Source organism: Aristolochia californica, unplaced genomic scaffold (genome assembly GCF_029961685.1).
Source record: "Aristolochia californica isolate CCGP_79_NKW_82.1479 unplaced genomic scaffold, dmAriCali1.0.hap1 SCAF_2, whole genome shotgun sequence".
Classification (NCBI taxonomy): Eukaryota; Viridiplantae; Streptophyta; class Magnoliopsida; order Piperales; family Aristolochiaceae; genus Aristolochia; species Aristolochia californica.
In genome coordinates, this window is record NW_027181881.1 from 50,922,860 (window position 1) to 50,949,869 (window position 27,010).

Consider the following 27,010-nt stretch of genomic DNA (forward strand, 5'->3'; position numbering starts at 1 on the left):
TCTAATAAATGAAGGCCAACGTCGAGGAGGTTTCTTTGAAGAAGCAAACCTAACGAAATGACAAATGAGGAGTTACCCATTACAATCAAAGGAGACAAAGTTTTGTTTGATAAAACCCAAAGACCACCTCCACCAAACAAACTGAAATAAACTGAAAAATAAAATTTAAGATTTCCGACGGTTCATGTTTTTCATTACAATTTCTCAAGAAAAAGTTTAAAACGATTTTTTGTTTTTTTTTGCCCCTCCCTCTATAAGATTTACATTTCAAAATCTGCCATGAACAAGTTCTCAGAAAAAAAAACAATAAGAAATACAGAGAAGTCTGTCTACCAAGCACGCAATCCCCGATCCCCACTTTCACGGCGAGAGGAATCCATCTCTCTCGTCCTTAAGATTCTCACCTCCGCCTTCACATCCATCGTCATCATCATCGCACTCATCGCCGCAATCGTAAACCGATCTGACCAGACTGAGCTGATCCTCGAGGTATTGTTGAAGGATCCACCTGTCGAAAGTCGTCCCAGTCGCCGCCTCGCCGTCTTGGTAGCGCCGGCGGTGTCGGCGGGCCTTAGGAGTGAGTCGGAGGAAGAGAGCTGCGAGGGAGATGAGAGGACAGACGAGGCAGAAGAGAGGGAGCAGAAAGGGGGAACAAACAGCGAGAAGAATCAGTTTTCGTCGACGACCCATCGCTGCGTCTCTCCTCTCCCCCCGCCCGTCATGTCCAAATCAAAGAAATCGAACTCCCACCTTTTGGCCATCTCTTCTTTTCGTTTTTCTATTTAAAAATTGAAAGCCCTCCTTCGCCACCACGCGTCTGAGCGTCACTTGATTACTTAATTACTCCTTCTAGTGGGTGGGGGTTTCATCAGATGACTGTAGCAGAGCCTCTGTAGAGAAGATGAAGAGAGAGAGGAGCGACGACCACCACCTGACTGACGACATAAAATGGACTACAGACCCATCTTTATGCACAAGGGATTAAAACCAAGTTCCTCCTCCCAAGTTGTATCAACTCAAAGGATTAGGAACAACATCCACACCCTCAAGGGATTAATCTAGGCCAAATAAATGAATTATTTACATGAATTGTGCTCTTTTATAAATATATATTTTTTAATTTTTATATTACATTTAAGTTTTTTTAGAAGATAATATGTAAATGTCAAATTAGCAATAATAAAATGTTTTATATATTTAATTAAAATTTAATTATTTATTAAGTTAGAAAATTTACAATCTATCTTAATTTGTAATTTTTTATTAATAATTTTCTTCTTATATTTTCTAATGAACAAATTAACAAAAAAAAAAAAAAAAAAAACCCGGAGAAAATGGATCACTAAAATAGTTTTAAGTTCTTCGACCCCCTGGGCTTCGATGGTCCATTGTCAGCGTTCGCAATGGTCGTCCAGTGGGAATTCTTCTGTTACATAGGATGATTCTAGAATGAGCACGATCCTTCACAACGGGTACCCCTTGTAGCGAACAGTTTTAACCCTGGTTTTTGTCTTCCTGTCAGAAAGCGAGAAATTCCTGGTTGTAGCGGCGGGTGATGGGTCGCGCGATTTTGGACAAAATTGAATTGAGCTTCTATTAATGGAGGAAAAACCCTAAAGCGGGCTTCACCACACTGCGTTGCAGCAACGATGGAAGATCAGCTTGAGCTCTCAGGCGAGCTCCAATGCGTGGGGCGACTAGAGATTGCGAAGCCCAAGCCCGTCGGATTCATATGCGGAACTCTTCCTGTTCCTACAGATGATGCTTTTCGATTCTCGGAGTCGGCTTTGGTTCCATCATCTCAAACGTACTAACTCCTCTCTCTCGCACTCTCTTTGTTGGTATTTTTGTTCTTTCGAAGTAAAACATCAATAATTGAGTTATTGTGGCATTTGTTATTTATCCAGGATCACCGCTCCTCGATATCGAATGCTTCCCACGGAAACTGATCTCAACACTCCCCCTTTGATTAGCAATGGTACTTTTTTTTTTTTTTTTTTCAACTTTTTCAAGAGGAAGTTATGACTCGTTTGCGCAGCTTGAAGCTATGTTGTTTCCAGTTCAGTTTATAGTTCGAGAATGTGGTTAGTTCATGTTCTTTGGCACATATGAACAAGTAATTTAATTTCTTTTTCTGTTGTTTTAATCTCTGCTGCATAACTACAAGGAAAATTACTAATAAGCACTTCAATACTAATCTTTGGCTTCATTCTGCTTTTTGCACTGGGTTCGGCAACTGTTTCAGTTTAACTGCAACACAAGAAAGAGCTATTCGCATGTTTGATATTGATGATAGACCCGAATCTTGAATTTACAAGTTAACTTATGTTTTCTACTCGATTACAGTGATCACTAACAATAGGAAGATGAGTAGCAGTTGTAGTCTAAATAACCATTATGAAGATTCGAACCTCCGTTGTCAGAAATTTTCTCATTGCGGATGAAGTACATGCTCTTTAACATGTCCCCACAGCCATCTCATAGCTAGAAATGGGAGCAGACATTAATTAGTTTCTTGCTCTGACAAAGATGAAATTCAGAGCTTCATTCTATCCCCTTGGAAATGAAAGTATATGAGTGCATACTAATTACATAACTATCTGTGGAAATAACCCTACATTGAGTAATATTGGGGAAAATCTTGTGGTTGTTAGCTGGAAAAAGGCCTCTTAACTTTGGCTAGTCCTTTTGAGATGAACCTCAACCCAACTTTAATATTACTGTCTTCTTTTCCGAATAACCTGTTGGCCTGCTAATTGAGACATGAATTTCTAGCTTGATGGTGGTTAGGACTTACATTAAAGTCCCATTTTTGGCTGGAGTGTTTAGACTTCCTTCTGCATTGATATGGAGTTATCCATCTTGGAGTTCCAGGAAGATGGGATTATATGAAAGTAAAATATGTGAAAACCTGTGAATGCAAGATTGTCATATTTGGAGATGAGTGGGACAAGATTTCTAGAAAGAGGAAAGACTTTTGGATGTTGTGAACATTATTAGGATGCCTTGAGAGAACCACTTTGTCATTTGTTCACATTTCTAATCCTTCTTTCTGGTGAGACAACAAAAAGGGCATCAAATATCTAATGAGCAGGTATGGATGTAAGCAAAAGATGCACTGATGTAGTAGACTGAGGAGTTTAATTTTTGGAGGTGCTTTAATTATGTTTAAGACATGAATGGTGGAAACAGACTTTTTTTTTTTTTTTTTTTTTGAGAAAAAGTGTGAATGTATTACTGAGAGAAAATATACCTACCTTACTAAACAGAACCTTCCTCCACAACAAGATGTTGGAGAAAAACACCTATTTAGGCTTGAACACAATTAGCTGCATAGTAATTTTTGTAATAGATTTATTAAGTCGAGCCTCAAAATCTAAACTAACTAACACAAATGACATCTAATAGATACTAGAGCAAGAAAGGAAGTGCCTTTATGATGTGAATCTTCTCAGACATCTAGCTAAAACTAACTCCGATAAAGCCCAAATAAATGTAACCCACTTAATATAAGAGTAAAGTTAGAGATAAATCCCAACTATATTTAAGTTTTTAAGTCTACTAAACTTGCTGAAGAGCCAAATGGTCAAGATATTCTTTTTCTTCATGAGGAAACTTTATATTTTTTATCCCCATCATGCATTTTCCCAACTATTTTTGGTCACCCGTGTCCAATTATGTTTCCTTATTCTTGAAAAATATGGCTCAACATCTAAGAAGTTCCTTCACTTGGGAAGTTTCTTATTCATGCTAACCCACATAGATGATTTATCTTTCCTTCCTGCATTTCTAACTTTTTTCTTTTTCTGTTGTTTGGAGCTATTTGATGTACATTATTAAGTAGATTTTCAGGTTAGGAAGTTCTATGAACCACCCTAAGCTCCTTTTTTATTTTGCTTTTCATAGATTCGCGTGGAGAAAGTGGGTCTATTTGCCAAAACCTTGCTAGAAGATGTGATGCTCTTGCTGTATCTGGTCTTGCGGAATATGGAGATGAGATAGATGTGGTTGCTCCAACAGACATCCTTAAACAGATATTTAAAATACCATACTCCAAGGCTCGAGTATCTGTCGCAGTTAAGCGGATAGGACAGACCCTTATTCTTAATACAGGGTATGTTATCTTATTTGAAATCTTATTTCAATTTTTAACACAGCTATATAAATATTAATGTGTACATGTATCTAACTTTTTCAAGAAATTTAGGCCTGATGTTGAAGAGGGAGAAAAACTGGTTAGAAGGCAAAGCAACCAAACTAAATCTGGTGATCAATCTATTCTTCTAAATTTTGCGATGCATTCTGTGAGAGCAGAGGCTTGTGATTGCCCACCTTCTTCTAAATATGGTCCATCGGAAGATCAGTCAAGCTCCACAATATCACCTGGGGTTTTTGAATCTAGAGAAGAAGACTCTGTTCTTTCGTCTTCGCCTCCAAAACATGGATCTAGTGGTCAGTTTTTTCATCAGAGAGATGAAGACAGCTTTCTCTGGGGAAGTAGTAAGCAGAAAAAACAGAATAAGAGGCATGATGCTCTCAGGAAAACCTCTCAAATGGGAGAAAATCCCAGAGGCCCGGTGCAAGAATCAGAGAAGTTCAGGGTAATCGGCAATGATGAATTTTTAAGGGTTTTGTTTTGGCGATTTCACAACTTCCGGATGCTACTGGGCAGTGATTTGCTTCTGTTCAGCACCGAGAAATATGTAGCTGTGAGCTTGCATTTGTGGGATGTTGCTCGACAGGTAATATGCCATCTATACAGACACATCACAGTTGTGAATCTGTGCCTTCACACATCCTGTACAAAATGAATTATAATAGCCAGAGCGCCTGTTTGAAGTTTAGTCCTGGAACTAGATGTGGCATTCTCAGTATGTTAGTTGAGTTCTTATAGACTCAAATATGACATTTAGTGTAATGATATTTCCGCATCACCAAAGTGCTAAACCGGAACTGCACAGGATTGGGTCATTGCATTCATTCGTTCTTTTGTTGCATTGCCAGGTTACTCCATTACCTGGCCTGAAGCTTACCTTGACAATGTGTTTCTTTCATTCATTTGTTTGCTTTGTCAGGTTACTCCATTAACATGGCTTGAAGCTTGGCTTGATAATGTGATGGCGAGTGTGCCTGAGTTAGCCATTTGTTACCATCAAAATGGTGTGGTTCAAGGATATGAACTTCTCAAGACAGATGATATATTCTTACTCAAGGGCATCTCCGACGATGGCACTCCTGCATTTCATCCTCAAGTTGTCCAACAAAATGGACTCTCTGTCCTGAGATTTCTTCAGGATAACTGCAAGCAAGATCCTGGTGCTTATTGGGTATGCATTTGTCCTTCTGGGTTAGCATTTGTTTTTCTGGGTTAGCATGTGTATCTATATATGATATTTGTTTCTCTCATGAATTTTTTTTTCTGAGTGAAGTTATTGAAATGGACTTACTGTTTGGTTTGCTTATTCTTTCAGCTCTATAAAAGTGCTGGAGAAGATGCGCTTCAACTTTTTGATCTTTCTGTTATACCAAAGAACCATTCACCTGTCAGTGATGAGAAGAGCTGTAGCTCACTCCCTTCTTTTATGCAGAAAGTAAGGAGAGATTCTTTGCTTTCATTGGGGACTCTCCTTTATCGCCTGGCACATAGGCTATCCCTTTCAAAGGTAAAAGATACTATTATCTCTTATTTACCTACTAATCTTATGAAAAAGTATAACATCCTAAGCTACTGGTCTTTGATGCAGGCTTCTAGTAGTAGGGTGAAGTGTGCAAGACTTTTCAGAAAGTGTTTGGATTTTCTTAATGAGCAAGACCATTTGGTAAATTATTTTTACTGATTCTGTTTCTCAAGCTGTTGTGTTTGATTCACATTCTTCAATAAGTTTCATTTGTGGGCACTTTTGCAGCTTTGCCCATCTTAGCTTTAACTGTCCAGTGTATCAATCTCATTTGGTTATGACTATCACCACGCTAAGTTGCTTACAACATGTGTTATCTTGTAAGACAGGTCGTTCGTGCACATGCCCACGAACAATTTGCAAGGCTCATTTTGGGGTGTTATGAGGAACTGGACTTAACATGTGAATCATTTCTTCTCGAATCTGAAGCTACAGTCACTGATGTGGAAGATGAATCATCTGATTTTTTTATTACATCATTTGAATCAGTTGGCCAAGATAAGATCCCTTTACAAGACTCAGAAGGTGTTTCTTCAGTTGAAGATGAAACAGTTACTCAAGATTCCATGCCTGAAGCATCTGCGACAGGAACAATGTTAGGCAGTGGATGCAAAGACAACTTTGCTATGTGCCAAATCTCTGAATCAGGGCCACATGTGGTTCAAACTGTTTCTGATCCAATCTCCTCAAAGTTGGCTGCAATACACCACATATCTCAAGCCATCAAATCACTTCGATGGAAGCGCCAACTCCAAGACACTGAAGAGGAGCTTTTTGATCATGGAACAAAAGGTCAGGAACGAACTTCATCTGCCCAGTTTTCCTTATGTGCATGTGGTGATCCTGATTGCATTGAAGTTTGCGACATTCGGGAATGGCTTGCTTCATCCAAAGTGGATAGTAAATTGTGGAAACTTGTTCTATTACTGGGTGAGTCCTATTTAGCTCTTGGACAAACTTATAAAGAGGATGGGCAATTTCACCGAGCTCTGAAGGTTGTGGAGTTGGCTTGTTCTGTTTATGGGTCGATGCCTCAACATCTTGAAGACACCCAATTTATCTCATCTATGGTTGATGTTTCTTCTGCTTCTTGTTCACAGTTAAAGTTAACTGGTAAGAAGAATGCTGTTCGAAACAATGCAAAAAAATCAAATTTGTGTTCCATCAGAGAATGTCGTACATTAGATCAGTTTTCTTCTGATTATCTCTTCTGGGCTAAGGCGTGGACACTTGTTGGGGATACATATGTTGAATACCATGTAGTAAGTGGTAAACAAGCTGTAAAGGACCGGGAGCAGAAATCATCTCCCGGCGAGTTGAGAGTTCCATCAGAGGTTGTGAAAGAAGTGAAGAGGCTCAAGAAATCATTGGGACAGTACAAGCAAAATTGCAGTTCATGTTCTTTAATCAATTGCAGCTGCCAAAGTGACAGAGCAAGTAGTGGTAGTAGTGCTAGCAGTAGCAGTGGGAATGCAGGATCTGTTTCTTATGGAAGAAAACATCTTAAAAAGTCAAATTTGAAAAATCCTTCAGGTTCACCTTTTGAAATTCGAAAAGATGATAATGATATGGTTAGAGGAGAAAAAGAATTAGGTTGTGCAAGTGCACCTGTTTCTGATGTTTATGAATTGACTGCCGATAAACTTGGACAGGCTTCCTTACATAGACACATTAAGGGTTCTAGTGTGGGATCTGAATCTGAATCACATGCCAAAGATGCTCCTAAGGTGAAAACTGGAGGCATATTCAAATATCTCTATGGGCCCACTTTTGGAGATGCAGAATCTAATCTCTTAGCGGCCATAGCTTGTTATGATGCAGCTAGGAAAGCAATTCTGAATCCTCCTGTTGGTTCAATAGAATTGGAATCTGTAGTTAAAAAGAAAGGATGGGCATGTAATGAACTTGGTCGGTGCAGGGTAGAAAACCATGACTTACAGAATGCTGAACTTGCCTTTATCAATGCTATAGAAGCGTTTAAAGAAATTTCTGATCATACCAATATTATATTGATCAATTGTAATTTGGGGCATGGTCGAAGAGCATTGGCTGAAGCTGTAGTGAGCAAAATTGAAATTTACAGAAAGGATGCACTTTTCCAAAATGCATACAAGCAAGCTTTGGAGACCGCCAAGTTAGAGTATGGTGCATCTCTGAAATATTATGGTGCAGCTTGTGCAGAACTAAATTCTATAGGGGATAGGCCCGGTTTAGTCCCAAGCAACTTGTGGAATGAAGTGAATACACAATATGCCCATACGTATCTTAGGCTGGGGATGCTTTTGGCGAGAGAAGATACTTCTTCAAGTGAAGTTAGTGAAAGTGGGAATCTCCTAGATATCCCGATTTTTGCTGATGAGAGATCCAAGAAAGAAGTGGGGCATGAAATCTCGGCCAATGATGCTATCAGGGAGGCATTAGGTATTTATGAATCTATTGGGGATTTGCGCAAACAGGAGGCTGCTTATGCTTATTTTCAGCTTGCGTGCTACCACAGGGACTGCTGTTTGAAGTTTTTGAAGCTAGATGAGAAACATATTAATTTGTCAAGAGGAGAAGGCAGCCTTTCTCAGAAGGTCAAGCGATATGCTTCTTTAGCAGAGAGGAACTGGCAAAAATCTATGGATTTCTATGGCCCACGGACACATCCCACTATGCACCTGACCATTCTCATGGAGCGATCAGCCCTATCATTGAGATTATCCAGTTCTTTTCACTCAAATGTGGTACGTCTCATACTTTACCATTTTATTTACTGCACATGGACCTAAATGCACATGCTTTTAAGATTGTTCTTCTTTTTTATTTGTGTCATTGCCTCTCTGAGAAATTAGACCCTATATTTCCTTCAAGAGTGGGTTCATGGCATTCAAAAAAAAAAAAAAAAAAAGGTGTGGGTTCATGGGGTGTTCCTAGATATTAGAAGTAATATCCAATTCCAAGTGACAACCTTTGTCCATTTTCTGATGTTTGGTTTTTTATTGCATCACTCGGTGTTACGAAGAATCCCTCATGGATTGAGGATAAGAATTTTTTTGTAACTATTGCTTGAAGAGACCTTCTGATTTGATTAGTTGTTTTGAGTCGGTCTAGACTCAATTTTAACATGGTACTGAAGGGGGCACTTGTAAGTCGGCTTTTACCCAAAATTTTCCATGTGTATGGGTCATAAAGAGGCGTTTGATGGATCCAGTTAAAACTATCCTGTAATTATTACTTGGGAAGTGACTTAACTTGGATCAACTTATTTAACATGATCCGGAACTTCCTTGTTATCATGTCATTGTTAAGGAAGACTTCGATTTTTTTCTTCTATATATGCTTTTTATTTTCTGTAATTCATGAATCATTCAATGCGACTCTTCTACTGCAGATGATGGAATCAGCACTATCCCAGCTTCTTGAAGCTCGTCATATAGTTGAAGAAGTAGGTTCGGGTTGTCTGGGTGAAGGGCATGCTGGGATGGAACTCAAATTCTGGGATCAGTTGAGGGGACTGCTGAAGAATTGTTTGGCAATGGCCATGTCTGGGAACGCAACCAAGTCGTCTGCGTCGACTCAAGTGAGTCCTACGAATAAACTGGATGTTATGAAACTCAGAGAGCTTTATAGAATGTCTCTGAAGCCAGCTGACTTGAGTCAGTTGCAGGCCATGTATGGGTTGTGGACGTCGTGAATCGTTGCCTTTTGACTAGGGTTGGCCGATGATTTGTGACCTGCGATTTTACGAATTATTTTATAGACATAAAATTGCCCATTTCTTTTGTATGGTAAGGGATCGATAATTAAGTAAAAGAAGTTGTTGTTGTTTTGATTGGTACCCCGTTTTTGTACAATGATGTTTGTGTAAAAGTTGTACTTGGTATGGTAGCAAGTGTCACGTTGCTTAGATTCAGTGTGTGGCCCTATTTATATAATCATTTATTCAAACCCTATCCTTATGAGAAATTACGGCTTTAACAATGCAAAATCTCAAGATTATTCAAATTCAAACCTCATCCCCAAATTCAATTTTTAAAATTTGAACCAAACAACCAACCAGGCCAGCCAATCAGCCTTGGCAGCACGCACCCACCTGCGCAGCCTACACTAAAAACCTGCATGACATAATGTGGGCTTCCTTATTAACATGCGTCTAGTTATTGAGCCATATAGACTAGTCATAATGAATATTTTGTTACCTGGTAGGTCACTCGAATGAATCTTAGCATTTATTTTTTCTATCATATAGGTTGGGCGAGTCATCCCTGACTCACCTTGAGTATGGTACTTGATTCACCCTGAGTTCAGTACCTGACTCGTCTTGAGTCTAACCCGGTCAGTAGTAAAAAATCTCAAAAGTGTTCTTAGCATTTATTTTTCTATTAATAAGAAACAGGGACGTGAACAAACCGCTCAACTTTTCAGTCTCAGTTCTCTAGACACTTTATAGTCCCTCGTAAAATACAACCGACTCCGGAGAAAAAGTCACATTCGACTACGGGTTCATTTGAGCTCCCGTCCAGAGAACGCCAGTCGCCCCTCCCCCTCTTCCCTCCGGCGCTGTCGCTGCTTTCCTGAGAACAACGTCCGCTCTCTCGACCGTTGTCGGCGCAGGTAACCTTCATTCTACCCTATATGATAGGGTAGAACTACCTCTCTAACTGTCTGCCCCAAGATAGCTTCGGATAGGTTTTCATGAGATTCATGGTCAGTCCACGCTGGTTTTAAGCAAACCCACCCTTATATGCATTGCACATCGGAAACAGCTGTTCCTTTTGTTTTCTTTTCTGTGTTCTTTTAACTTGGTCATGAACATTCAAGTGGATTACTGCTCAAAAGTATTTTGCAAGCCACATATATCATAATTCCTCTTAATTATAATCCACGTATAGGAATAAAGCATTCCATGATTATCATGGGATAGTAGCATGCCACTTTTAAAGTGCTATTGGTTCTCTGGGCTGAAAATGCTCTCTTATGTTCTCATGAAACCCTTTTCGTTAGGTCAATTTGAAGATGAAGAAAGTTTGTTTTGCCAATGGTGGATTCTGTCTCATACTTTTAGTTTCTTTCGTTTTGCTGATGTGATCTACAACTTTTTAATAATTTCTCCAAAAGCTCTCCCTCCCGCCCTCCCTTCCCCCCTCCCGACTTGTTTTTTTTTTGGTTGGTCTTCTCACCAGAATCAGACATGCTGGGACCTAGTCGTGGCATCCATATGATGTCATTGCTTCTTTCTTGTATGTTCTCTCTAGAAAAGCGACTTGTTCCTTTGTCAGCCTTAACAGATGCGAAATGTCCATTTTGTGCTTTCTCTTTCTGGGTTTAATTTGATACAGCTTTGATTCTTATGAACAACAAACGACAGTTACTTTCATTGTCTCATAGAGTAATCATTTGTCCTCTCATGCTTATAAACTGGTTTTGATGGTTTTTAGTTTTGAATCTAGTTGGATGTTGATTGTTTGTGGTAAATTGAGAAGGAAACTATAGATTTAATTTATACCTTTACTAATGTAGAAATTGAATTTTTTCATGTGACTATGATTGAAGGGATTTGTAGTTGTGCCTTACAGTTTGGTTCTACCGTTTTCTTGGTTTGGATGTGGTACCCTATGCAATTAAATGCGAGACAGTTCATGAGTGATCTAGTAGGACTCCAAAGAGTTTGAATTTAGGAAGAGTTAAGCAAGGCACTAAAACAAGGCACCAGATGGTATGAAGAATATGGTGTCTTGTGAATAGTTTAATTCCTCTGAAGTTTGTAAAAGAATTAATTTTAACCTTGAAAATTTAACTAAATGACCACAGGAGCATATAAAAGGATCCTAATAAGGAAATGCATTTATGGTTGATAATCTTCTACATGCATATAGATTTCTAACGGAATAACATTATCTTTCGAACAAACAGTAGAACTATGGTTTCTTTTTTTTTTTTAATAAGGCTAATAAGGTTTGTGGACAGATCAAAAGTTTAGCAATCTCAAATGTGCCTCAATTTTTATTTTTATTACTGAACCCAAAGAACTGAAGTTTGAAAAAGAAAATGAAGTGTTCTTGGCATTCTCCCCTTGCTTAGCAGCTCAGTTGTCCGTAAGAACTGGAATGATGTCATTTAATTTAGTGACCACCCTACTCCTGGAAGGGCCTCGTGGTCTCCCCCATCAAGCAATTGGTTGAAGTTGAACTTCAGCTGCAGCTCCAAGGAATCTGGGCTTGTGGGTGTAGGATGTATTATATGGAAGTGCTTTCTAAGAGGGATGAGAGAAAGAGGGCAAGAGCAAGAGCAAGGAGGAAGAGTGCCAGGAAATAAGAAGGAGCGAGTGCGAGGAGGAGACCAAGGAAATCTGGAAGAGCATGACCTGGAAAGAGACCATGGCAAGGAGACGGTGTGAGATTGATCATGGAAGGGTGAAATCCATTACAAAGATCCAGCAAGAAAGACATCTGTCCCCAACCACCCTGAGGTTCCAGAAAAACACACTGGCACACCACTGAAGGAGAATGACTGGCAAGTTGTCAAGAACAAGCACACTAAGAGACGCCAATGGAGGTCCATCTTGGCTGGTAACAGAAACTTCCTATCCTTCCATCATGCCAACACCATTTTCACCTTCACCAAGGTGGTTGAAAGATCTGGCTCAGCAATCGGCTTCACGGTCTGCAATGGTGACAAGAGGACTTTCATCTCCATTCCAGACATTGCTTGCGCATTCTTCATCAAGCAATTTGACCTTGCTACCATGGATTGCCACTCACACTGCGATCCAGACAGCTTTAGACTGGAGAACTTGTTTACTATCTCTCCAACAATATCGATCTGCCTGGAAATGCAAAATCACTCTATGCAGGAGGGGGATCATTATGGCCTGGATATATATCTCTGAATCTATAGATTCTGGATTCGGAAGGAAGACCTTTAAAACCTTTCTCCAAAACCTCTCAACTCTCACCCCAGTCATGGCCTCCACCACCCTTCACACTCCCAACAACCCAACTGATGTTCCAATACTCTCTAACATCACCACTACACCCTCAACCTAAGTCTCCCTAGCCACCACCATCACTGCATCACCCAATACCAGCAAAGCACCTACCTATCACCTCATTAGCTCCCTATCCATTCACTCTCTAACCGATGGACAGAAACGTCTAGAAAACTCCTCAGCCGTCACTTCCCCTACCATGCTTCTGGATGGAACACCCATCGCCACCTGGTTCTCCACACAACTCCAACTTCAAGCACCTCCTAAAATCTCATACCTTGGACACCTTAACTAGCTCCTCCATTTCTCCTCCATATCCTAGATGGCCACAACTATTGAGCATCCACGAGAACCTGAATCCAATAGCATGGGCATCAGAAAATGGACTCCATCCTCCTCAAACCCCTCTGTCGGCCAGTGGATTCGTAATATGGGGCTTACTGGTTGAACTCTGGCAGGACTCTACAGTTACTGAAATTGCAAGTTCCTTTGGCTAGCTCATCAAACTTGATGATACCACTGCCCATATGATCAGGCTAGATTTTTCAAAGGTACTCATTGTCCCCAACTCTCTCTAGTCTGGTCATCAGATGATACAATTGGTTGTTGGAGTTCTCTCCTTCTGGGTCAAAATCACCTTCGACGATCTTTGCCCCATCCATTGGCTGGCTGTAGACGTTGACTGTCAACCTTGCCACTGGCCTGTGGAAGCCACAGAGTCCTTACTGAGTCAGGGCCACAACTGAGATGATAACTCACCTTTTCCCTCCTAGCATCCAAATTCAAATTCAAACCACCTTGACCCAACCAGCCACCAGCCCACCTGCCTCCTTGAACAAGCTACCACACTGACCTACCTTCTGGCCGCTTGCTACCTCCCATTGTCACTCTGGCCTGTCCCCCCCAGCCCCCAGCCCCCTCCACCCTTGCTCACTTCCCGTGTACTTCGGCTCCAACCCCCAAAAGAGTTGACCTGTGCCCATATACCGATGTCCTGGCCAACCAGACTAACACCTACTCATGTTGTGCCAGCCAACTAGACATGCACCAGGCATTCTCTGATCTTTCCACCAACCCTACACCGTCCAACCAACCCACACCCCCACATCCACATAGCCCCTCTTGACTGGTCACTGCAACACAACTTCATATGCCTCCCTACTGCCAGTTGAAGCATCTGTTTGCACCTGACAAACAATAACCCTGAGACTCCACATTTGTCAGTTTCCCTTTTTTGACCCAGACACTCTTGAAACAGCCGCCCACAATTCCCCCCCTTTTCCAGCATGGAAAACTCCAGTCCTTCCTCAACTTCTCACAATACTCCAGCCACACCTTCACATCCTTCTCATCCTCTTGACCACCATTCCAACCCCTCCACCAACCCTCTCTGAGACTTAGACTCTGCCACTTCCCCCCACATTATCCAACCCTCTGCCTGCACCATTGTTGAAAATGCTTTCTTGGAATTCTTTGAGCCTCCACACACACACCCCACCCCCTGACCTCCACATATCGTAGAAAAGGAAAATCCACCCAAAGGCCATTACTTCAAGGGGAGTCGAGCAATCTCGTCCAGTATCCTCTAGATGCTGACTTTGGATGCATTCTTGTACCTCCACCGGGTGAAAGATCTCAATGTCTGGTTGTTGAACTCCAATCCAAACGACACAAGTATGATGTTGATATCTGAAAGCAGATGATGGATTTGGTGGCAAAATTAAGAACATGAATCCAGTCGCCCAAACAAGATGTCCAAATAGGAATTGTTTACTTGGGGAGGCTGCCTGGCGATGTTGATGACCAAGGAAGAAATGATAGCTACCTCTTGGAGCATCCGTGGAGTCTACTCCTCAAGGAAAAGGGCCACCATTCGTAGTCTTTTGGAGCTTAGCAAATCCACTATTGTCATCCTTAAAAAAAATAAGGCACAATCATTGGATGACCTTACTGTCCAGGATCTTTGGCACTACAATTCCTTCGGTTGGATTGCCATTCTTGCTATTGGCCACTCTGGTGGGCATTCTCGTCCTCTCAGGCACTTGCCAGGTCAATTTTGTGGCTATTGTTCTCGGTAATTACTCCAAAGCCCTTAAGTTGTTTGACGTATGCTCAGGTAACTGTTCGGTGTCTTGCTGGAGTCTATGGCCCAGGAGATACCATGAGCGATCAGTATGGGAGGAGCTCACTCTTGTCACTCAACTTTGGCCCCTTGTTTATTTTCTGGAGACTGCAACGCTATCCGTTACTGCAATGAGAAGTCTCCCTGTGCCAGCCGCATCTCCTCCTCTATGAGGGGCTTCATTGACTTCATTGGTAGCTGTGAACTGGAAAAGATCAACACGTCAGGTAAGACCTTGACATGGTCAAATGGACGCTTCACTCCAGTTCTATCTAAGCTCGACCTCTTCCTTGCTACTGGTGACTAGCTGCGTCTCTAAAATTGTGCTGCTGGTAAAGTCCTTAACCTAGCTGGATCGGATCATTGGCCCTTTTAGCTTGACACCAAGGTTGGGTATAGGGGAGGTCATCTTCTCTCCAAAGTTGCGTGGCTCACCCTTCTGAACTCATGCATCTCCGGGCTCACGATACACTTCCTCTTCTTCCTCCCTTGCCCCGCCTTTATTTGCAACAACATTGAGCACATGAAAAAACACTTCCTTTGGCGTGGAGTGGAGGATGCTTTCAAATATCATTTGGTTGGATGGAAAGACGTTTGCAAACCAAAAAGTCTTGGTGGTATTGGTATCCGGCCGGTCAAGAATATGTATTCAGCTCTTCTTCTCAAGTGGCTTTGGAGATATAACTTCTCCCTGGCACTATTTGGAGAAACACGGTTGCTACCAAGCTGCACAACAACTCACCTTGGTGGACATCTAGTGACTCTAGGCATAGACTCTCCTCCCTTTGGCATTGTTTATTCACTCTCCTCCCCATATTCCAATTAGTTGTCGGCTTCTTCATTGGCAATGGCCAGAGCATTGACTTCTGGAATGATTGGTGGATTGGTCCGCAACTGCTTTAGGAGTCCTATCCCTTTCTCTTTGCCCTTAGTCGTCACCCTTCTGCTTTAGTAGTTGAATCTTGGAATCGGGGACAATGCTACGTGGGGTATCTAACTCTGAAGCACATGATGCATGTGCTTTTCTTGGCAACCTTTGTACCATAAAAAATCTGGAGCCATATTAATGATAGACTACTGTGGAAACTTGTTGATAGTGGGACCTTCCTTGTTGCCTCGGCCTATATCCACCTCTCGAGCTGGCTTGGAAGTGATGAGCTGCACTTCTCCGATGTGGCTTGGAAGTGATCTGCACCCCCAAAGGTCAGATTTTTGTTTGGAGTGCCTGGCATAATAAGATCCTAACAGTTGACAATCTTTGGAAGCGGGGAAACATGGCCCCTCCCATCTCTTGCTCCTGTTGGGTTGCTGATGAGAGCGTCTCCCATGTTCTCCCCCACTGCTCCTTTGGTTGGCATCCATACTTACCTTCCTCTTGACCTTCACAATGTTGTTTGCATGCTACTCGGATCTTCCATTCTGAGGATGGGCAAGATTCTCCTCTCTACCTGCCTTACTTACATTCAGATGTCATTGATGTCTCTAGTCGCATCTCTGGTCAGATCTCTACCTGGATCCACTCTCGTAAGGAACTTCTCAGCCTTGGTAGCCTTCCTTTTCGTGGTTGCTGTGGGACTCTTGCCCAAATGTCTGGTCTTTCTCACGGCCCTTCCTTGCAAAAATGGGAGCCCCCTCCCCCTAGGATGTTGAAGCTCAATTTTGATGGTAGTGCCTTGGGGAACCTTGGACCTGCTAATTTTGGCAGGGTTATTCAGAGTGTTGACGGTACCACCTTGATCTTCTACTCTAGGCCGATGGGTACTTCAGATTCTACTTCCACCAAGCTCATGGCCCTACTCCAAGGCGTTATCATATTCTGGGACCACTTCTCTAGCCTTCTCATGATTGAAGGTGACTCTAGTGTGGTGATTTCCTGGTGCTCCTCCTCGGTTTTGGACCCTCCCTAGTGACACTGGACCACATTCTAGGAGATAAAAGACATCAGTTACCTTTTTTCTTGCTTTTGGGCTCATTCCAAGGTCACCCAACTTTTTGGCCGATTCTCTTGCTAAAAATGGGGTTTCCTTGTTATCCCTTATTGTAACTGGATTGCTCCCCTGCTTGTGTTTATGCTTCCTTCTTAATAAAAAGTTCAGTTCCAAAACAATATGGAACTGCTCTGGTCAATGTGTTATGGCCTACTCAGGCACTGCAGAACAGCTCAATTTGGTTGAAGTGGAAATAAATGCCTTGCTAACTGAAATCAAGTTATATTTTCAGCACTTTAGCAGCCAACTGGTGATATAAGGAGATTCGGCATTAGTTGTAAAATGGTTCCAAGAAGATTCCTCTCCCCCTATCCGGAGCTCTCTTAATGGAGTCCACCTTCTCATTATTATAAAATTTGAAAGAAAAAGGTTCCCTTCCTCCCTGAAGATAGGGCACTGTACTGCTCTTCAGATCACCTGACCATGTAACTTACTTGCTGCATACAGTTTAGCTGATAAGTTTGCCAGGGATGAGTCTTCTCATCCTTGTCTAGTTTTTGGGGCTTCCATGCCTCCTAAGAAAAAGCGCGAAGAAGACAAATAGGATGTGAGAATTAGAGAACAAGTTTGGAAAGAGATGGCAGGGAAGTCCTAACATATTTAGGTTAGTGCTGCAATGACTAGATATAGTGCGTGCTGCAGTAGCTTGAACTGTGGCACACAAGTAACTGTGCCACAGTTTAAAATTTTTTTAGAGAAATGTATTGAAGAACTGAACATACAACTTAAAAAGTGAAAAGTAGAAAAATTTAAATTAAGGAAAAAGAATAAGGATTAAAATGGAGGTGCCACCATATGCCTTTGGAAATCGCTACCAAGAGAGCTTCACACCCAAGACCATTGTCAAGTATTTGTAATTCTCATTTATCAATTGAGCTGATGAAAGATTTATGAAGCTTCGTATTGGATCTGAGCCTAAACATGAATTAATAGAATTGATTACCAAAAATTAGAGGTCAATATTAAATCATCACTAAAACATTATTTTTTTTGAAAGGTCCAAGACATTAGACATAATTAAACAAATATTAAAACCTAAAAGAAAACGATGAGCCCTAACATGAGCCCTCATGAAGCCCAAGGGCATTGCAATAGCTGGCTTAAATGACAATTAAGATGATATAAAAAATCCTAGGTAAATTGAAGAGCTCAAAATGTCTAAATCTACTTACTGCAGCTATGATTGTATGATCTCGACTTAAGACTTTATATTGGGCTAAATAACGAGATTCTCTTTTTCCTTGTATATATTTTGTTTAGATTCTTCTTAAATTTGTGAACACTCATAGGCCTTTTGCCTCTTTTTGTGAAAATCTTGGCTCACTCTTTATTCGTTGGTTTAATTTTATAATTTATGCTTGAATAGTGAACTTTTTTAAAAGTTTTGATCATATACTTCAAAATATGTTGAGGGCCTGGACTATGTTACGTAGCCTATATGCTATGATTGGACCAGAATAGATACATTTTTATTGTTTTTCTCAGTGTGCATTGTGGCTTTGTATGTATAAATTTTAGTTTATAACAATGTTGACATAGTAATGTAAGTTGCTTTTAATTGTAAATGGAAATGGACGATGGCAATTTACTCAAATAATGTCAATATGCTCCTTATAAAACATTTAAGAAAAAGCTCTTTTATTGCATTGGCTTGCTTGTATGTAACCTAAATTTACACCATCTTAGTCACGGTTCACTGTATTTGTAGTGAACATATCTAGCCCTCAAATGACTCGAGTTGACTAGTTGGTGAGAGTGGAAGTGGGAATTGTTTAAATAAACCCCTCCGTAGGTCCCATTTGTTAGATTATATGTTAAGAAGGAAAGCATGGACCCTTGTTTAGAATAAACAAGCAAGTAGGGGATTGGATTGGCCTGAACTGATGTTCATGGAGGTATGGATTATCTAGTGATTGTAACCTGTCACAGTTTAACTGAGTTGACACTCGGCTTTAGCAAGCATTACTTAGAACATGTTATTACTAAATTTTCTCAGATGATTGTTGATTGTTTAGGATGGTTTTCTCATCTTCAGGGAGACTTTAGTAGTAGCGGAACGTGGTGAAGTTTGTCAATGTCAGTCAAAAGACTGAAATGAGAGAGAGAGAGGGAAGAAAAGTGACTTGAGTAGAAATGAAGTGCTAGAGTGGAATGGGGAGGGTCGATTTTTTCCCTGAATGGTGTGTGTGGAGGGTGAGGGGGATCCTTGTAGTATACTAACATAGTGGGAACCAGGCTTGTTGATAACAACAACACCATCGACAAACTATTTCTGGTAGAGTATTGATTAGCATGGTTTTCGTTTTCATACTGGGAAAGTGGGCCTTCTTGTTTTGTGAAATTGTCCAATTCCTAGGGAGGCTGATGGCTTGTTAGAAAGTGATTAAATTGTTGGGGAGAGAGCATTTCCTTCACTTAAATAATAACATGGTTTCATCTATGTTACTTTTTAGAATGTATATGTTGGCATCCATTTTGTATTCTTTTCTTTGCTCTTTCTTTTCCAATATTGTGACCTAAGATTTCGATTTGGCCAACCTCCCTACTGAAAAATACTGTTCATTGAAGAACAGTTGATCTAAGCCATGTTTTTGTTTTTGTTCTCTAACTGCAGAGGCTGAAAGAACTCACCAATAAAAAGCTTTGAGCTTTCATCAAGCCAGTTAGAATGGATCATCAAGGTCATGGACAGCCCCAAGTTATAGGTGTTGTGGGCGGTGCTGCTCCAATGGGATATGTTACTGCACCCTATCAAGGTAGCCAAATGATGGTCTCTAGCTCTGGTAGTACAGGTTCAGTCATTACACAAGCAGGAGCCATTCAATCCCCAGGGCAGTCTGCTGCTTTTGCTGCCTCTCCTGCCCAACTTGCACAGCAACAACTGGCTTATCAGCAAATCCACCAGCAGCAGCAACAGCAATTCCAGCAGCAACTTCAGGTCTTTTGGGCTAATCAGTTCCAAGAAGTTGAGCAAACAACTGACTTTAAGAATCATAGTCTTCCATTAGCAAGGATCAAGAAAATCATGAAGGCAGATGAGGATGTGAGGATGATCTCAGCCGAGGCCCCAGTGGTATTTGCCAAGGCATGTGAGATGTTTATCTTGGAGTTGACACTACGATCATGGAACCACACTGAGGAAAATAAAAGGAGGACACTTCAGAAGAATGACATTGCAGCAGCAATCACAAGGACTGATATCTTTGATTTTCTGGTGGATATTGTGCCCAGGGAGGAGACTAAGGATGAAGTACTTGGATCACTCCCAAGGACCGGCGGATCTACTGCACTTGTTGGAGGACCCTCAGAAGCTATACCTTACTATTATATGCCAGGCCAGCAGGTTGGGTCACCAGGTATGATCATGGGTACACCTGTCATTAATCAATCTTTGTATGCTCAACAGCCTCGCCCTTACATGGCTCAGCAGGTGTGGCAACAGCAACCTCAAATGCAACAGACACAGCAGCAGCAACCCACTTCAGATTCTTGAGTAACAAAGAATGTTCTGGGAAATTGTGTAAGTATGCGGTTGTATTTGTCAGATGCTCGTCACTGTGCAAGGTTGCCTATTTTATAAAGTTCTTGTTTTGGTTGCGCAACTGTCAAGAGTACGTTTCGGGTGCTCTTTTTTAAGTACAGTTTTTTTTCTCATTTTTTGCTCAGTGGCAGAGTTTTCGGTTAAACACTACATGAAGATTTGTTTTAGGCTACCTTTTATATTTATTCGAATATAGTCAGAAATTAATGAAGGCCCTTCATATTTCTGGCGACTGGACTGAACTGGATGGCGCAATAACAATATTTATTTGTCTTTAGAATCACTTGCAGAGTTGAGCAAAATCTTTTAAATTATTGTTTGTTATTCAGAGTCTGTGGTTTGGCGACATTATGGTAAGTTTATTTTGAATGAATACCTTCAAAATGACTTTTTCTAGTAATTTGTTCTCTTCATTTCTTTTTTACCCATTACAATTAGATTACATTGAGTTAGAAGATGCTCTGGGTCTAGAGAAGACACTCTAGATTTGAAGAAAAACACCCTTAGAATTGGTTTCTTTGGATTTATTGTCATAGATAAGAAAAAGTCACTATTGAATCTCTTGGTTATCTTTCCATTATGACGTATTAAATGTTTTCTTTTATGTTTGTGATTTGGATTACTTCCTTGTTTGCCCCAATCAAAGTAGCATTATGTTTTATTCTCTTTCTTTCTATAAAATTAATCATTTTTATTAAATATTAAATATTATTTATAATAATCAATATTTTATTATTTTGAACAGACCAGTTTAGTATTTTCCATCAATTAAATTAATCTTCCCAAGTCCTATTTTTCTACAACCAAAGTTCAAAGGCTCTTGTCTGGTCTATTATCAAACAAGGGAGCTCTTCCACTACAACCACCAAGTGTTACTTTAAATTAAATGGTGTAAAATGAAATTAATCTCTAAATTCAAATTGTATCATATGCTAACCAACTCAGTAATGTCTACCTCCGGATGTTTTTCATTTATTTTATATGTCAACCGTATTTTATTTCCAAAAGTTGCTCATTTATTTTACAACAATATCCTTTGTGTGAGAAATTTCACTTCAGTCTGAAGGGAACAACATCAATTGACTCAGTGACTCAGCTGACTACACCAAACTCACCCAATCCCACATTAATTTTCCTGGGTCTGATAACAAAAAACCCATGATGTGAATTTAGGAAAACCTGTTCTCCTTGACTGATAACAATAATTTCGATTTTCAGTCAAATTCTTAGCCATTAAGATACTTTAGTCCCATAGCAATTGAAATGCTTGTGCCACCTTTATCTAAAGTCAACAGCCTTTTTTTATGCTTTCATTATGCATCTCTTCCTGCCAGCCACCGGAGCACAAAATAGATCAAGCATATTTCCAACAAAAAAATATTAATAAAATAAAAAAAAAAAAAATTACTCACTACATGCAAGGGCATGGAGACGTACAGGTCCCACACACCCTGCTTCAGACACTGTGGTTCATAATCATACAAACAACAGGAAAAGCAGTCTTAGACTGGCAAACAAAGAACACAAGAAGGCTGCTGTTAGATTTACAACCTACTAGAGAAAACAAATGGAAATGAAACAGGGCAAAAATAAAAAATAAAAATTGTATGATAGTTTTACTTGCAAGGGCTCTTGCAGTTCTAATCTCCTATGTACAACACGAGTTGCAGGTCCACTGGCTCTACTTGCTTCTGCCTCAGGACCTTGGCAAAGGGGGGATCAAATCTATTTACAAGAAGTAGTCTGGACGGATAACTGTGAAAATGTCCGGTGGTGACCCGTTCTCCTCCTTGTGCTTCAAAAGGTCTCCATTACCTTGTATATGCCAAGATATTTTGGGAGAAAGCGGGGAATAAAGTTCTGTACCACAACAATGACATGATGCTTGAGAGATGATATACTCATCCTTATGAATCTTCTGTTAAGTCATAAACTTCTAGAAAACATTACAAGAAAAACAATGAAAGGAAGATACAAAAAATCAAGTCACATGCAGAGCATCACTTCAGATAATGTCCAAAACAGAGCATGCAGGTGGGACACTTAATTGATGGAAGAGTAAAAGAAGAACAAATCATAAGCAGTCAAAGTGTTAAATATAAGAAAAAAAATTCTCTTAATTGTGTTTTAAATAAGTAAAAATTTGTTTAAGAGTAGTATGGAAGAATCTCACATGACTCTCACAACAAGAAGTCTTACAGAGCCAAAATTATTATGGAAGGAGGTCTCATAGAAGAGTTTTAGTTTAAAGGTGTTTTCGTTATATTAGTATTCTATTTATGTTCAATTATTCAATTATTCTAGGACTTATCTTTCAATGTTTAACTTTGGGTGTAATTGGGATAAGGGTAGTTTAATTGTAATTAGATTCTAATTGTTTCCTCTATTATAAATAGAGGCTTTTGTACTCAAATTACATTTAGTTAGAGAAGTCTTTCTCTTTTCCAGAAATTCAACAAAATTGACTTCCATGTTAAAAGAAGACCAAAGTAAGAGGAAACTAGACACTTATTTCCTATTATAGATATGGCAAAAGGTGATGGCAAGAGATATTTTGAAGAATGTAAATCATGAATTATATCTCATTGAAATACTAGAATAATTAGACAAATACTCTCACTCAAGACAAACAAGCAAAAAGGAATATGACTCAAATCATCAGACATTACCTTAATCAATTTTCAAATTAGCTATTAGATTCAGATCTAAGGGTTTGATAATGGTTCCACAGGTCATTGTATTCCATATACCTGTAATGGGCTGAGAATCTGGCTCTCTCGTGAAATGCAATACAGTGGTTCCAGAAAGCACTGTTATCAATCCACAAATTTCTGATGTGATATTACTAGCACTCTGCCCCGACCAATCCTACATAACCACAGGAACAGGGTATATGAGTTTGTCCCTAATGGTGTCCAAATTTCTATCCATAAAGCAGTATGATACCTTGAACATTATGGCACTTGCAAAAATCGTGAGAGAAGTGAACATGGCATAATAGATCGGAGAAACAATGGCTGTGTTGAAAGTATCCAATGCCTGCACAAAATGCCAGCACTAAAAATATAAGATTTTATTCAAAATCCTCTCCCAAACCCTTATCAAGCTGGTGAGTGTGTGTGTGTGTGTGTGTGTGTATATATATATATTCCTGAAGACATCAACTTCATAGTCAAGCATGATCCCAGTCGGACAGCAAAAGCATGAATTTATCTAAAGACACTCAATACAACTAAAAATATGTTATCAAAGTAGTTCTAGTCTGAGAAGGGACTTTAGCCTCATTGACAAATAAAAGAAAGAAAGCATATAAACTAAAAAACCAAGTAAAAAAGGAAAAAATGAAGCTCTTGAACTGGTCTTAAGATGACCAGCAGACTGCCTAATACAGTCTTCATTTGTAAAAAGGAGTAAAAACACTTGTTCCCACAGAATAGATAGGACACTTAACCTAATACACTTGAGTTCCAGAAAAAATACTTAGAAAATGACTAAAATAAGAAACACACTAACAACCAACTTCTGAATTCATTAAAATAAGAAACCAGGTAAAAAAACCGCCTTCTAAGCCAATACTGAAGTTTTCTCAAAATAATAATAAAAAAATACAGAAGACTGCTTTATAACTCTTGGACTGCAACTCTTTTATAGCTTTAATAATAATTAAAGCACTGGAAATCATATACGATTTTTTTCAATCTTGGGTCCCCGGAAAGATTGACTATAAATAGGTACTTGTGTACTACTTGAGCCTGCATCATCATTGAACATAAAACCACGGCAAAAACATGAAGTTGATCCTAAAAACAAAAAAAAGGAACAGGGGAAGGATCAATTTAGAAAATTTTGATAGCAGTTTTTCATACATGCAAACTCGGAACAGTTGCAAAGGTGCGTTTGTGCCAAGGAAAATTTGGCTTACAAGAGAGAGAGGGAGAGAGAGAAAGAAGTGTCACCGGTAAGTTTGATTATGATTTATAATAGATCATAGTTGCTGGAACTTGACACGGTTGTCACTGATTTTATTTATATTTAACGTACAGCCACTACAACTGACAGTCTTTCCAAAAAGTAAGCCATGAACACTACAGGTAAAAAGACACTTGTATTATAATAATAAAAGGGCAAGCAATACTGTCCTTGTCACTGTTTTCTCTAAATGCTATGATCTTTTGAGTGCTCAGATTGCCTACTTTAACTTGCCAAAGTGGGAGTACCTCAGCAATCTCTCATTGTAATGATCTCCCCTCTATGTAGGTTGCTGCTTGGCCTTTGGCCCTTAATGAAATAATTTTTTTCTTAAAAAAAGAAAGAAGGAAAGATTGCCTACTTGTAAGCCCATTGTATAAACATTAGTGGTATTTTCTTATGCAGAATTGTCTAAACTAGGTAACTGACAAATTTTAAGGGAGATCTCCGTCAAGCCCACGTTTAACCTTTGGCACATACATTAGCAATGTCCTCTTGATTTTGCCAAGGCCACTCTGACACTAAAAAATGGATATATTTGACCTCATATCAGTCAGTTTGAGTCTTTATATGCGTGTAGAAAAAACTTCTCTAAGCACAAAAATATGAAATGAAACATGTAATAATTTACACTAAACCCTAAACCCTAAACCCTACACTACCAAAGGTTGCCAGGCTCTGCTCTAGACTTAACTGTGAACAATTAATTGCATGCAGGGAGCAAATATTGTTTAATGAACAAAACTTTTCGAAGTTTTTGGTAGTTAGTGATTCAAAGAAAGTGAAAGGACATGTTTATTGCTTCAAAATAAACTAATAATCAAATATAAATTGACATCCCTGGTATTGTTTAACCAGACACTTAATACAGAATCTCACCACGTTCAGATAATTCAACTGAGTGATGATACATGTGATGGCAATCATGGCAAATACCCACGTTTGGAAATAGGTAACTTGGCTATAACCTTCTATTGTGAGCTTTACTGCAATACCTATAGCTTTTATACTCATAACCTGGAACAGATAAGTTCAAAATACAAACTAAGTATCAAAAAGGATCACAGAAAACCAAACAATGCCAGAAAGATTTCCATTCAAACTCAAATATTACCGTTAGTGAGCCAATGACAGAGCATATTCCTAAATAAATCAGTATGTTTGTCTGTCCATATCGTGGAGCACAATGCAACGTCAACACCAGAACTACAGCTATTGCAGAAGCAGTATATAGAAGAAAACCTGAATAAAGAAGCATATTTCAAAATTAGGCTCTGCAAAAACAGAAAAAAAAAAATAGTCAAAAAAAAAAAAAACTAAACTAAACTAAACAGTAGCTCTTTAACCTGGTTGGGTTGCTAAAGTCCAAATTTCTTCAACTGAACTTGGAGTCTTCTCTTCTGGTGCATGAAGCACAATAACTGTAGACCCTATAATACAAAGTACACAACCCAAAATCCCCATTCTCTGCAGCCTTTCATTCAGTATAAAATGTGCCAGAATAGCACTGCAAATGTCAACACAAATATCTAATAAAACTACAAATTTGGGATACAACATCGTTGTCATAGAGAGAGCAAGAACAAGGATACCATTCTTATATTTGAAAAAAAAAAAATCCTCGTGTTGCACCCTTTTTTTTATATACATACTTTTTTTTGTACAGTAAGGTATGTATATTTATTTTTAGTAATACATTCACACCATTCTCTCAAAAAAAAAATAATCAAGGAGCACTAGCTCCTCACTTTCAATCTTCTAAAAAATTGTCAAATTTCCATTTTACCTCACAATTATGCTCAGCGCACCTAGCGGCGTCACAAGAACTGCAGGGGCGAAAATATAGGCTATGAAATTCGCAATTTCTCCAACAATCACTGCCAAACTCCATGCTCAAATATCAGAAAACTGACCCAAACACCTATCAAAGGGACAAATTAAATACAAGTAGAAGTCAAAAACAACTTACTAGTAAACATTCCAACCCACCAGAGCGGCTGCAACAAGTAACCGTACCCGCCACCACCTTAAGTTCAAGTTTAAAGCCAAAACCGAGAATTAAAAACCCGTTTAACGTCAAGGTTAGGATCACAAATCCCTCTATCAAAGCAAAAACTTACTTGCCCGAACACCGGCAGCACCCGCACGCTTGAGTCCCTTCTTCTTGATAATGAAGCTCGCCCCTATAAACGCACTAGAGAGTACCGCCAGCAGAAATCCTTTCAAATTGTCCGAGTATAGGACTGAACCGGCCGATCCCCCATTCGGAGAAGACGGTGACATCACTCATACGCCTGGCGACCGGTCATCCAATACCGCCGGCCACAGGCACAATAATCCGTGACGATAACCCAATCCTTCCAATATACAAAATCGCAGAAACCGAGAATCACACGCAAGTTTTTTCCGTTCTTTTTCCTTTTCAATCCGGCCACCTTTAGATTCCAACTCCCGGAAGCTTGATCGTTAACGAAGAGAATAAAGTCCCGCCCCCACCTGCCGGTCCAAAAACGAAAGCGCAAGACTCCCGAGCCGGGAAGATGGAAAAGAGTTTCCCGTACCCTGTGCCCAGCCAGGGGTGGCATCGAGCCGAGCCGAGCCCGAACCTGCCTATGTTCGAGTCGAGCTTGATTTAAATATTTCGAGCCGAGCTTTGAGCCGAGCCGAGTCTTGAGCCTAAAATTGTTATCGAGCTCGAGCCCAACGAGTTTCGAGCCGAGCTCGAGCCTCAACATACATTTC

General features: G+C 39.9%; 4 protein-coding genes across 5 annotated transcripts; 2 read left to right on the forward strand and 2 right to left on the reverse strand.

The window, feature by feature from the left end:
* Positions 1-360: 360 nt before the first annotated feature.
* LOC137955266 (uncharacterized) lies at positions 361-690 on the reverse strand. The gene has a single exon (XM_068802125.1). The coding sequence runs from the start codon at positions 688-690 to the stop codon at positions 361-363; it is 330 nt and encodes a 109-aa protein (XP_068658226.1).
* A 790-nt stretch (positions 691-1,480) lies between these two features.
* On the forward strand, positions 1,481-9,484 carry LOC137957154 (uncharacterized). Its single transcript, XM_068804887.1, has 9 exons — positions 1,481-1,807; positions 1,908-1,978; positions 3,907-4,114; positions 4,208-4,742; positions 5,076-5,327; positions 5,472-5,663; positions 5,745-5,819; positions 6,008-8,404; positions 9,052-9,484. The coding sequence occupies exons 1-9, from the start codon at positions 1,650-1,652 to the stop codon at positions 9,352-9,354; spliced, it is 4,191 nt and encodes a 1,396-aa protein (XP_068660988.1). The 5' UTR covers positions 1,481-1,649; the 3' UTR covers positions 9,355-9,484.
* A 614-nt stretch (positions 9,485-10,098) lies between these two features.
* LOC137955351 (nuclear transcription factor Y subunit C-9-like) lies at positions 10,099-20,519 on the forward strand. 2 transcript variants are annotated; one of them, XM_068802255.1, is made up of 3 exons: positions 10,099-10,274; positions 19,373-20,114; positions 20,189-20,519. In XM_068802255.1, exons 2-3 carry the CDS (start codon positions 19,427-19,429, stop codon positions 20,392-20,394), a joined length of 894 nt encoding a protein of 297 aa, XP_068658356.1. In that variant the 5' UTR covers positions 10,099-10,274; positions 19,373-19,426; the 3' UTR covers positions 20,395-20,519. The 2 variants fall into 2 exon arrangements, with proteins under 2 accessions (XP_068658356.1, XP_068658357.1); XM_068802256.1 differs by having other exon boundaries at positions 19,373-20,410.
* A 1,092-nt stretch (positions 20,520-21,611) lies between these two features.
* Positions 21,612-26,741, reverse strand: LOC137955350 (probable magnesium transporter NIPA6). Its single transcript, XM_068802254.1, has 9 exons — positions 26,389-26,741; positions 26,238-26,294; positions 26,055-26,145; positions 25,615-25,775; positions 25,383-25,510; positions 25,148-25,285; positions 23,246-23,338; positions 23,050-23,167; positions 21,612-22,159 (listed from the first exon to the last, which is right to left on the reverse strand). Exons 1-9 carry the CDS (start codon positions 26,549-26,551, stop codon positions 22,029-22,031), a joined length of 1,080 nt encoding a protein of 359 aa, XP_068658355.1. The 5' UTR covers positions 26,552-26,741; the 3' UTR covers positions 21,612-22,028.
* Positions 26,742-27,010: the final 269 nt, after the last annotated feature.